General features: G+C 35.2%; 1 protein-coding gene and 1 long non-coding RNA gene across 2 annotated transcripts; one reads left to right on the top strand and one right to left on the bottom strand.

Annotated features, from left to right (window-relative positions):
- The first annotated feature begins 254 nt into the window (after positions 1–254).
- On the top strand, positions 255–6464 carry LOC148782701 (uncharacterized). The gene is made up of 2 exons (XR_016052834.1): positions 255–6256; positions 6320–6464. It is a non-coding gene; the product is annotated as an uncharacterized LOC148782701 (long non-coding RNA).
- Positions 6465–9297: 2833 nt separating this feature from the next.
- Positions 9298–12632, bottom strand: LOC18439939 (zinc finger A20 and AN1 domain-containing stress-associated protein 8). The gene is made up of 2 exons (XM_006850094.4): positions 12327–12632; positions 9298–10253 (listed from the first exon to the last, which is right to left on the bottom strand). The coding sequence occupies exon 2, from the start codon at positions 10238–10240 to the stop codon at positions 9722–9724; it is 519 nt and encodes a 172-aa protein (XP_006850157.1). The 5' UTR covers positions 10241–10253; positions 12327–12632; the 3' UTR covers positions 9298–9721.
- Between the last annotated feature and the right edge of the window lie 213 nt (positions 12633–12845).

Here is a 12845-nt window from a genome sequence, read left to right as displayed (position 1 = left end):
CTTCCGGGCCCCCTTCTTCTAAAGCGCCATCGACTCTGGGCACCGGGCCTGGGAGCCTGGCCTATATGCCGTTTTTCCCATCTTTTCTCCCTTTTATTTGTTTTCCTAATATTTATTTTCATTCATCACTTATATGTATGACTTCTTTCATTTTCTTCTTTATTTCTTGATGTAGTTCCCTTTTTCCTCTTTTCATGAACTTTGCATTTATTTCCTTCGCTAGATTTGTTTGTTTTCCTTAGTTTTCTCTCACTTTCCCTTATTTAATGTAGTAATTATTGTATTAGGTTAGTTATATTTACTCTCATCCTTCTTCATCTCTTTATTTATAGGATCTTTTTCTTTTAAGATGATGCTTTTATTTTCCTTGATTGGGTGTTTATTTCTTCTTTGTTTCCTTCATTTAATGATGTAGATCATTCCCTCCCTCACTTTCTTTTCCATCAAACTTTTATAACAAATAGTTCTCTTGGTTTGTTATATTTAAGTCTCTTCTTTGTTCCCCTCTGCTTGATAACATAGGTTCTCTCTCATCACCTTACTCTTTCAACCTCTCCGTTTGGTGATAGTACTTTCTTAACTTCATTTATTTATTTGATTGATTGTGTTCGCTCTTCTTTTCCCCGGATTTTGCCTATTTCTCATGTGTTTCTAATCCAATGCTTGCCAGTTCTTCGTTATTATGACTTTCCATCTTAATTAGGGATATTTTGTTTCAACCTCTTTCCTTTTCCTTTATTGTGTGGTTTAAATCTCCTATTCTCCTATTCTCTTTTTTTTCACTCCTTTTTATATTTCTTCTATCTTTTTCTCTTATATTTTGCTCAATAGATTAGTCATCTTTATTCTCTTCCGGTTACGTCTATTTTTCTCACGTTTTTAACTATCTTTCCTTAATAGTTAGGTTTATCCACCCCTCTCATCCCCTATCCTCTCTTATACTTAATTTCCCTTAAATTCCGCTCAATACCTTAGTCTATTTTCTTCTCTTCTTGTTATATTTGTTTTTTTTTATCTTCACTATCTTCTATTAAGGATTTACATTTATCTATCCTCCTCCTCCCCTTTTTGATGAATCATTCCTTATTTCTCTCTATTTCATTCATCTTAATGCTTTTTTTTATGCTCTTTCCTTTCATTTCTTTCTTATATTTAGTTTTGTTACTTTTGTTACATGTTATCTATTAGTATTAGTCATCTTCTACTTTTTCCCCTCATGTTACATTATTATCTTTACTCGCATTGCATACTCATATCCCTATGCCCTGTTGATGAGGATCTCATCATTTTCCTTCTTCGTAAGCATGTACGTATTTCCAGACTCCTATCTCTCTCTTTCATTATATGTCATGCATGCTTAGATTAATTTTATATCCTTATCTCCATGTTTTTTACCTTCTTATTTTTCTTGCAACTAGTAGTTAAATTATTTTACTCATGTTTACTTGCATCTTCTTTGTTTAGTTGCTTATTTGTGGTTTTCTTCTTTTGTTCTCTTTTTTACATCTATTTTTTTTAAATATCTCTTTTAACTACAAACTCCTTTCAAAATATTCTTAGTTGAGTTCCAAGGTTAAGATAGTAGAGAAGCCGTTAGGACCGGATTTTCCCTTAGACCGTAATTTGACAGGACTCATACTCTATCAACTCATTGATTTATTTGTATACGAAATTAAGACGGGGGTGCAGTCCCATATCCACAATTTTGAGTATAAACACAACAAGCAGATTCGGACGGTCTGATTAGATATCGTTTGGGAAACATATTGGCTCTTACTCTGGTTCATGTAGTGAAATAAGGACTAAAGAAGTGAAAATGATGGCATTGTTAGAAGAGGGTTAAAAATTATTCAAACAAGAAAATGCAATGCGACTATTGTGGAAGGAGACTCAATGAATGTTGTTAAATGATTCAGATAAGGGCAAAGAGTACGATAGTGCATAAGACCAATCTTGTTTCAGATCTTCACATTTGCGAAAAAGTGATTCTCATTTTAGCTAACTTCAGTTAATTGGAAAAAAGCTTTGACGATGATGATGATGATGATGATTGTCTCATTTGTGAACGTCTACAAGGAATGAATGGTAGAGCAGATAAGCTGGCCTAGAAAGGGGTGGTCGAGAGGAAGTTAAGTGAGAATTATGCTAATTCTTTTTGCAAACGCTTATCTTTAGTAGCAAAATAATGTTTCCGTCATGATAAATAAAATTCTAGTAACATTTTTTAAGAAAAAAAAGTTGACTCCTTGTATAAACACTTTTTCCTTACATGCTATCTATATGTAAAACATAAGTGACCTACCTATATTTCTAGTTTGCCTAATTTGAATGTACAGTTAGGACAACTTCAAGCATAATGCCATAAGTTAGTTTGTAAGTGTTTGCCAAATGGCTCAGAGTATTTTATTCTTATTTCATAAACCATTTGACCGTTTCATAATGAAATGACGCGTGCATAATGCAAACAATAAAATAAAAAAAAACAATTGTTAATGAAAAACAACAATGCCTATGAAAAGTTACTTTTCCATTGCAAACGATAAAATAAGAAAAATAAAATTGTTAATAAAAAACAACAATACCTTTGAAAAGTTACTTTTCCTAATAAATATTTTTTATTTTTTATCAGATATATCTTAATAAAACTTTTAGTATTGAAACAACACCTTTCAACACTATTTGAAAGTGCGTTTTATTTTGATTGTTAAGGGCCTAAGCTTTATACAAACTACACCCATATATAGAACAATATTTAGGCATAACATTATACCTAGTTTCATACTTTCATTTCGAAGCTTTTTGACATTATCCCTGAAGTTATCTCAACCATCCATTTTCTATCGGACCATATGCAAAGATTTTTTACATCATGCTAAGTCATCTTAGTTATCCATTTCACATCATACCACATACAAAGTTTTATCTCAAGGGTATAGACCCACGATGAGATCATCACCATCATCATCAAAACCTTTTTCCAACTAATAAAACAAAAGATGTACACATTTTCCCAACCAATAAAACAAAAGATGTACACCACATACGCCACCACAATAGTATGAAGTTTTCTCATAAGGGGGATAGACCCATGATGGGACACCGAAAGATAAATGCTACATTCCACCACACCACAACAGTATGTTCTCCCCCCCTCACCATGAGACAAACGATGTACATACCCAAGCGACATGCAAGTCTCCGTACTCTTCGCATGCGAGAATATAAATCTAAATTGGAAACCATTACAACAATGCTAGGAAGCATCAAGCATCAAACTTCTAGCTATTAAGACCAGACTAGAGCGCCTGCTCCATCCCCTAATTGAGCGATCTAATCCAGCGCAAAAGGTGATTTTAATACGATATCAGTTAAAATCAATAGTTGATAACTAGTTGGACAAAAGTTAGACATTTTATTTAAAGATGCGGTTTGTATAGAGCATAGGCTCTAAACAATCAAATTAGAGCCTACCTTCAATTAGTGTCGAGAAATATGGTTTCAATACTGAAATTGTTTGTAATAACCTTAAAATATATTTTTATCTTTATTTGTAAAGTTTAAAGCTTCAAAAATAGTATAGATTGACAAATCTATGAAAATCTTGAAAATTGAAGATCCAAAAACATGTCATAAAATCCAATATTTCCAAAACTTCGAAATCTATTTTTTTTTTTTCATGTCCATACATCTTGATATCAAGATGATCAAATTTGAGGATATTTGGATATCAAAACAATATCTTGTAGTGAAATTTTTTAAGTAGGCTCTAATTTGATTGTTCAGAGCCGAGACTCAATATAAACTTTTCCCTTTATTTAAAAATATTTCATATTTTAAATTACTATTCTTATTTTTTGAAAATCTAATCCTACAACTTTGACTAGCAATCGAATCGATTTTGATTAGACCACACTCCAAACTGATTTAGTTGATTGGACCACACTCCAAACTGATTCAATAAGCAATACTGATTCACGAAGCCCCAAAAACGTAGTGCCTATCTAGCAAAATATCACTCAAAAGTTTTTTAATTAGGGGTACAGTTGGCATACAAATGCCTCCGTAGCAGTAGAGGTAAAGTGCACCTTCAAATTTTATCATAGTATATACTTTTATTGTAAAATGTTCTTAAGATTATCTCAAAATCCATTTTTTATATCTAATTATAAAATTTTAAATTTCAAAAATAGTTAAAATCAACTAAATCTATAAACATGAAAAAATCTTAAAAATGGACAATGTAGATAATATGTTGTAGAATGCACTATTTTTGAGACTTAAAATCTTCTTTTTTTTCATAATCATACAGATCAATCAAAGGGTTTTTCAGCATTAAAACCACCTTTTCCAATGGATTTTTTAACTGCATCTGCAGTACTACATTATAAGGTCGCATCCTTATATAAACTTTTCCCTTGCCTTAACGAATATTTAAAAGTCGCAACAAAAACTATCTTAAATTTTCCTTGGTTGATGCCATACGCTTTATTTTTTTTCTTTTTTTTTTTTTCCCCTTAAGGGTATGGTTTGTATAAAATTAAGACCCTAAAAAACAAAATAAAACGCACCTGGAAATAGTATTCAAAAATATTATTTTAATACTGAATCTTTGTGATGACCTGAAAATTTATTTTCATCTCTAAATATAAAATTTAAAACTTCGAAAATATTGTAAATCAAATATCTATGAACACTTGATAATCTTGAACAACATAGAAAAACACACTTGAACAACTATGAACACTAGATAATCTTGAACCGAGAAAAACACACTTGATAATCTAAGTCCTACAAATACATTACGCACACACTTGATAATCTGAGTCCTACAAATACATTACGCACTATTTCCAAGACTTTGAAATCCATTTTTTCTCATATTCACACATCATGAGATCAAAATGATCGATCTAAAGATTTTTTTAGCATCAAAACTTCTTCCATGAATGTTTTAGGTGCACCTTAATTTGATGGTTTAGCACCTCCATAATATAAACTTCCTTTTTTAAAATTCTTTGCTGGAAACCATCCTTGTAAGAGTCCCAACCAGCCCATGCAAGTTGAAATGACATTTTTATAGGCACACCAGCAGAGATTAATTGTAAAGACTAGAAAGGGTCAAAAGTTTACCAAACCCATCTATGAAAGAATAAAATCCAAAAAAAAAATACAGAAAATAAAAAATCCATAAAACCATAGTTGAAAATAAATAATTAGAAATAATAATTCTAATAAAAAATTCATTTGAACCGTAAGTTTCAATTGTTTTTAGATCGACCACCTATTTTCATCCATCTTTAAGATGTATGTTTTATATCTTAACACTGCATATTGTAGAAACGCGGTCCCACCCGCATGAAACAATTTCCCAAAAAGAAAACACCAGCATTTCCTTAACCTAGGGCCTCTAAAACTAAATATAAGAGGGCTCAATAACCTCAGCTCCAATCCAAAAGTCTTACAGATTCTTGTTCAATATGCTAAAACATTACTGGCTGCCTCATCCTCAGGGGAGGTTTGATTTGTGGATGACGGGACAGCCCCATCTTCTATGCACTTTGGAAACCGAAGCCCCGGCTACGCCGAATATGTCTTTTTTATACTGATTTGGAGGCCATAGGAAGCAGCAGGTTCCAGCTAACAAAAACAACGCCCTTGAGGTCACAGAGCTCAATGGACAACAACGCACTTGAAGGAAAATAGACACAATCCTACAGTCATCACAATCTCATAAAGGGAACTGCACCAAGATTACATATAATGGTGCCAACTCCAAAGAGAACCATTAAATCCTTACCTAATTTTTTAAGATAACTCGGACCAACAAACAACTAAAAAAACTCCTATATCAAACCATATCACCATCATCCAAGCCTTACCCCAACTATTTAGAATCGGCTATATACCAAACTACATAGAGATACTTTGATTTATAGAACATTGGGTGTTGACTCTATAGAGCATTGGATGTCGACTCCAAAGAAACCACAACACAACTTCTAACTTCAAAATATTCATTTTAAAGACACTCATATAAATATCATCATCATCATAAAGGAGTAAGTGACTGCAGAGAGATCATTGAAAAAGGAAGTAGCAACAGGCATAAGCTTCAACTTGGAAGAAGTCGAAAAGGCTTGCTTGCAAAGATCACGTCAAGACACTACATCATCATCGTCAAAGCCTTTAAATTAATGTCAGCTACATAAATCCGAGTACACCAATCTGTCCTATTGGAGACAATACCCTCAATGAGGCCATAAACCCCCATATCTTTTCTCACTACTTCCAACTTGAAGAAAGTCTAAAAGTCAATGAGGCCATAAGCCCCCATATCTTTTCTCACTACTTCCAACTTGAAGAAAGTCTAAAAGTCTTGATTCCAAAGATCATGTCTCTGAAGACTCTACATGCATCACCTAAAGGGACACTTTACACCAAAAACCAATTTATCTATCAAGAAAATATGAGAGACACCATGGGAGAACATTACAAACCATAAATCTGCATCAATTTGTCAGCACTTTATATCAAATATCTCCTCTGAATTCTCCATCTTCCCTCTGTTAAATTGAAAATATAAGAAGTCCTTTCAATGGAGAATTACAACCCATAAAATCCCATGAGTTCAAGAAGGAAAATGCCATCCAAAATCTTAATCATCATCATCATCCAAGCCTAATCCCATGGATATTAATCAGTAGCAAAATAGTTTGCAAACGCACACTGGTTCTTTCCATTGTAACCAAAACGTCCTGAATTTGCATTGTCTTCTGCATTAATAAACAGCATTGATTGACACTGCAGCAGACCATTATTAAAGCCTTCCCTGCAGATAGCTTCATCTTTTGCGTCCTCAAAAGAGTAACAAAACCATGAATTTCTTTCTTTGTCTGGAAATAAATACCAAATCTCTTTCCACAATGCAACTCAGCCAACATCATAGAAAGCTCATATCAATCATCACTTATTCTGATGGTCCAATCTACCATGTTGCCTGATAACTTGCTTCATCAATACATAATGCTCCCTTGAATAGCCATCAAATATTTAAAAAGAAATTTGAATCTCTCCAGTTGGATGGCTATCCCAAAATCCTAGCTCTATCAAATGCAAATAAATACAAATCTCCAACAATGATGGAGCTGCCACACAAACTTCTAAACAAGTGAAAACACAGAATTTCCAAGAAACAGATATAAAAGCAAAAAATACAAACATTCATAGCCCATAAGGCTTTTTTCTGGACTCTCTATTTTGACAAATTAATGTAGTTGACAAACAGTACAATCTATTCAAATTTACCTCCAGAAAACATGGTGTGACAAACATTCATCAACACACGTAACGCCCACGAACTCAAATCGCGTCTTTCATATATCCTGAAGTGTGTACCAACTACTTTTTTAATTATAATAGTTGTGTACCCAGGTTCTTCCAGACAAATATTGATAAATAGAAAATGTGATCCTGAAACCTAGAAACTAGGAAACTACCAACCTAGTCCCCAAAATGATCTCCTATAACCCCTTAATGGTCACCAATAAACCAACCACCACAATGATACCTCACCACCAAGAAGATTATGGAAGTACCCAACCCTCCAGTCATTCACATGCCATCTCTACATAGACACAGTCAATTGCACCACTCTCAGTTAAGGACCCCGGACCTGTGCTGTGCTTAGAGATGGCACATCCAATATGTTGTTGTACCTTTCTAACCAGAAGCCGCACATGAGAATGTGAACCTAACCTACCTTAACTACTAGCTTGTGAGTACAAAATCTCGCCTGTCCATACTTACAGAGCACCATACATGTACAGAGGCCTAGAAAGTGCTAAATGCAATCAGTAATGAGATGTACAGATGCAAGCAACCAATAAAAAACATCTCAGGGATCGGGAGACAGCTTGATTGGCAACTGGACACATCATTACAAAAATAACTCATATTAGTACTTTTTCCCCATTCCATCTACCAATCAACAAGAAAATGTATCGATGATGAATAGTACATGCATTACATAAGAACCAAGATTATGTATAAAATACTAAAACCCTTTTATTTCTCTTCAGTACCAGAAACGCAACTTAAACAACAAGACCAACCATCCAAAAAAAATGTCATAGAAGCATTAAATAGTATCAAACACATGACAACAAGAACAATATTTTAAACAAGTTTGTAGTTCAATGGTAAAGTACATAATTTCTATTATCTTCCACCACATAACTTTTTTCAAACTGCAGTAATAACAGGTAATGTACACAAATCAATACTAAAGAAACAATTTACATCAGCAATTGTAACTTTCTTGTAATTTCCCAGCAACAAATGGTGTGTGTGCATATATATCAAGATCTTTGAACCCAGAAACGTTTGTGATACGGTACTACTAAAAAAATTATGTAAATTGACGTAAACTAGACCCACGTTACAGTATAGTAAAAATATCTCACACAGTAATTTAATCAAACCAACTGGTAGCCAGCCACACTCACCTTCATTAACCATCAAAACAAAGGGGTAAAAAAGTTTATATAGAGCCGAGCCTCTAAACAATCAAATTTGAGCCTACCTCAAAAATTCCACTAGAAGAGGTTGTTTTGATACCCAAATATCTTCAAATTTATCATCTCGACATCAAGATGCATGGACATGAGAAAACAAAATGGATTTCAAGTTATAGAAATAGTGTATTTTAATGAATTTTTGGACCGTCAATTTCAAGATTTTAAAGTTTTCATAGATATGTCGATCTAAACTATTTTTGAAGCTTTAAACTTTATAAATAAATATGAAAATATATTTTAAGGCTATAACAAAGATTTCCAGTATTGAAATCACATTTCTCAACACTATTTGAAGGTAAGCTCTAATTTGATTGTTTTGAGCCTACGATCTATTCAAACCGCACCCAGGAAAAAAAATAGCTCTATTTACTTAACAAGGAGAATTGGAAAAGTGATTTGAAACAAGCATCATACAGCCCACTAGAAAGCAGTCTGTCCAACCAACTTCACTAGAAAGCAGTCTGTCCAACCAACTTCAACATAATAAAAAAAACACATCCACCAATGCTTCCATCTTCTTCATGTTTATCAGTATTGAGACCTGATCTTTTAAATTTTTGTAAGTCTAAAATGCAAAGATATACAGAACAGCCAAGATTTACATGCTAAAATAACTATTTTGCCTAGGGTTCCCCACTAATACATAGCATACAAAACAAGCCTAAAAAGGTAATGAAAAAAAATAAAGTTAGAACACAAAGAAAACACCTATCAAGCAATATACGTGAAGAGCACAAACCAAGCCTCGCTTAAAGCAAGTTATTAAGTTCAGGGGCTAACACTTCCAAAGTAAAGGCCATATAAAGAGCAAACAAAAACCAAAACTATACATCTAACCATATAACATGGCATTAAGTTGCAATCAAACCTGCTACAAACCAGAGAAAAGCTCACACACCAAAGTGAATTGACAAGGCCCATGCCAATCAACTGGGAATACCAACCAAGTTTAAAGACAGAAAAGGTGCCCCGTATTTCAACCACCCCTAAGAAGTAATACCAATAACGGACGGCGGGAAAAGAGCAGTTCCATTTTCTTCCAAAAGAGATGCAAACTGAAAGGAAAGGTGCACATAGGGAAAGCAACATTTCAAAGTAGTCCCTTTAACCTTCTCTCCTTCAAGGATCTAATGCATAGAGCGGCATCATATCTTGTCGAGCTTCTCGGCCTTGACAACCGGGTTGGCCTTTGCAATCGCATTTCGAGCAGCCGACCGATAGTCAAAAGGGCAGTTGTGCTTGTCTGAGTAGCGATGGACCCCACAAAAAAGGCTCCCGCACTTGCAATTGAAACCCATCAACCCAACTCTCTTACGGCAAGCAGTGCACCGATTTGGTCCCTCTTTTGCCTTAACCTCTCCCCCTCCTTCTTCTGATGAAGACCCAACAAGCCCTGATGGCTGAGAAGTTACAACCTTGTTCTCAATAGGGCCCACCACTACATCAGCAGCATTGGCAATTATAGGATCCTTGCTGTTGTTATTGCCATTGACGATGCTCCCGATAGAAGAGGCAGCGAGCTTGGCCTGCTCCTGCTTTAAAATGAGATCCTTGTGACACTTGGAGCACATGTTCATTGTCGCCGCACTTCCGAAGAAGCCACAGTTGTTGACACAGAGGATGGGTCCCTCACGAGCCTCACATCCAGTCTCATCATGCTCCATATTTTTATGACCCCTGAGTATACACACCTCAGTCATCAATGCTTAAGACAAATTAAAGAGGAAAAAGAAAGAAGTAAGGTAAACTTAGGCTTTTTTTTTTCTTGGGTTTTTCATCAGTAGGAATCGAACTTGAGACATAGCATTCCAATCGTGAACAACTAACAACTCAAACCGAAGTACGAAACCTATGTAAACTTAGGCTTCATTCTAGACGTAAGACATTTGTTTTACACGAGGGAGGTGAGGTATGCAATGAATTAAGCGACCCATAATCCACACATCCACATAAAAAGCTGATACGAGGGAGGTGAGGTATTCAATGAATTAAGTCTGTCCCACAAACATGCCAAGCTGAACTACCCTTTAACGACCCATAATCCACACATCCACATAAAGAGCTGATCTAGCACGCACACACCCACCCACCCACCCACACACACAAATCAAAATTAATATCTGCCAAGGTGTCGCCTGTTGGAAATCTTCATACATATTACTCCAAAAAGCAATACGTTTCACACACACGATAAGCAACAAAGGAAAATAAAATAAAACACATAAATAAAAGAGGAGGAGGAGGAGGAGGAGAAGACAAAGTTTAAAAAGAAAGGAATGGTTTGAAATCTTGACATACATGTTACAAAAAATAGAAAAATAGTAGAAACTAATAATGCTAAAATCTCTGACAACTCAACCGACCACCCAACATACGCCCCACCAGACCCATACTCATAAAAGGGAAACTTGGAGTGCCCCGTGTTCATGAGCCTTGGCTTAAACTAACCTTAGACAACCGCATGATACAATTTCATAAAATCGCTTGCAGTCGCAACCTTTCTCCACATCATGCCATGTTGACTCAATACTACAGGTTTGTTCAAAAATACAGAAGGAAATAACCAACTAGTTACAGGAGTTATTATGCAGGTAACCGAACATTAAGTTTAAACAAGCTTTTGGTAAAACTGTTCTTTACCCATGCAAGAATACAGAACCAGGAAAAACTTCAGGAGCATATTTTCAAACAGATTGTCACCAATCATCAAACTTATCCTTGAGGAGATTTAGCATTAAACCTAACAAGAAAACAAATTATTTCAGTAAAACATAAACTCGATTGCAACTATTTTCAAACTCTACTTACCTAACATCACGGTGCTGGTACATATTTGGAAAGGGTAATAAAAGATCTAGAAGAAGAAGAATATAACCCAATATAACTTTTCAGAAACTTACTTGCCGAACCATCATGGACTTAAACAAGGAAATATTCTCAGATTGATTCTCATACATAAGAAAATTAACCGTCTGAGAGATTTAGCCCAAAAAATAAAATAATCAAATTTACAAAAAATGGTTTTTCTCCAACAGAACGGAAAACCCTACACTGCTACCAAACAAGGACATCCAGGTTCACATAATCATAGGAAATTTTGTGGAAATCCCAATTCCAACATCATCTGAAATTCAGATTAAGAGGACAATTCAAATGTCAACCCAAAAGGTAACTTTATTGGCAATCTCAAACCCCAAAAATCTAACCACAGACGAAATCCATAGCAACGTCTGAAATTCACAATAAGAAGATAATTCAACTGTTAAACCCAAAAAAGTAAACTTTACTGGCAATCTCAAATCAACCTAACAATGGACCACATCCATAACCCTAAAGAAACAAAATTACAAACTTGCAGACCAATTCCCCTAAACCAAACTTTCAAAAAAAAATTCCAAAACCTAAATCGAACCTAGTGTCCAGAACCCCAGATAATCAATCCTTCGCAAAAACCTAACAATGGACCGCATCCATAGCCCTAAAGCAACAAATTTTACAAACTTGCAGACCAATTCCCCTAAACCAAAAATTCCAAAACAAAATTCCAACACCTAATTCAAACGTAGTATCCAGAACCCCAGATAATCAATCCTTAGAGAGAAACCCTAACCGTAACCAGACAAAAAATAATCAACCAAAACACCCAACACCAAAATCAACCATGGCTTAAATCTCAAAAACCCTCTGACCCCGAACAACAAAAACCTAACCCTAAATACCCAAAGATCTAAAATTCGAGAAATCCCTCACCTGATAGCCGCAATTAAAGAAAACGGGAGCACTCTCCTCTCAAAACCTCCCTCTCTTCTCTCTCAAAGAAGAAACGGCAACCAGACCAAGGGGCACAGTGAATCAATCCCACATGGCCAAAGCTTGTCTACAAAACCCTAGCTCTGATATGACGGAAACTACGCCGGCAAACACCGAAAATGGCCGGAAAATTTCGCCAATAAATCACAGAAGGGGAAGAGAGAGAAAGCAGATGAGGGTTTCGAAAGAAGGGACCTGCGCGAGGTTTAGGTAGAGAGAGATACAAGCCTCGCGAGGGCTGCGAATGAGGCGTTTCAGTCTCTCTATCCCTATTTAACCCCTTTTTGGGGCTCAATAAATGAGTTAAATGACTGAAACACCCTTATCTTTTTTCAAATGCCCAGATGGTTCAACTATTTCAGAATGACACATTGGTCCTTAGATCAGGGAAAATGACTTAACTAACCTTGGATTTAGTGGTGAAGGTCAGTATTGGCCTGGAAAATCTGAATGTTCCGG

Source organism: Amborella trichopoda, chromosome 3, assembly GCF_054954075.1.
Source record: "Amborella trichopoda isolate Santa Cruz 75 chromosome 3, AtrichopodaSantaCruz75HAP2 v2.0, whole genome shotgun sequence".
In the NCBI taxonomy this organism is placed as follows: Eukaryota; Viridiplantae; Streptophyta; class Magnoliopsida; order Amborellales; family Amborellaceae; genus Amborella; species Amborella trichopoda.
Note: the sequence above shows the minus strand (reverse complement) of the source record. Positions and strands in the feature narration are given on the sequence as shown.

Excerpts from the sequence above, each read along its gene's own strand:
- LOC18439939 (XM_006850094.4), bottom strand. The coding sequence starts at position 10,240 with ATGGAGCATGATGAGACTGGATGTGAGGCTCGTGAGGGACCCATCCTC.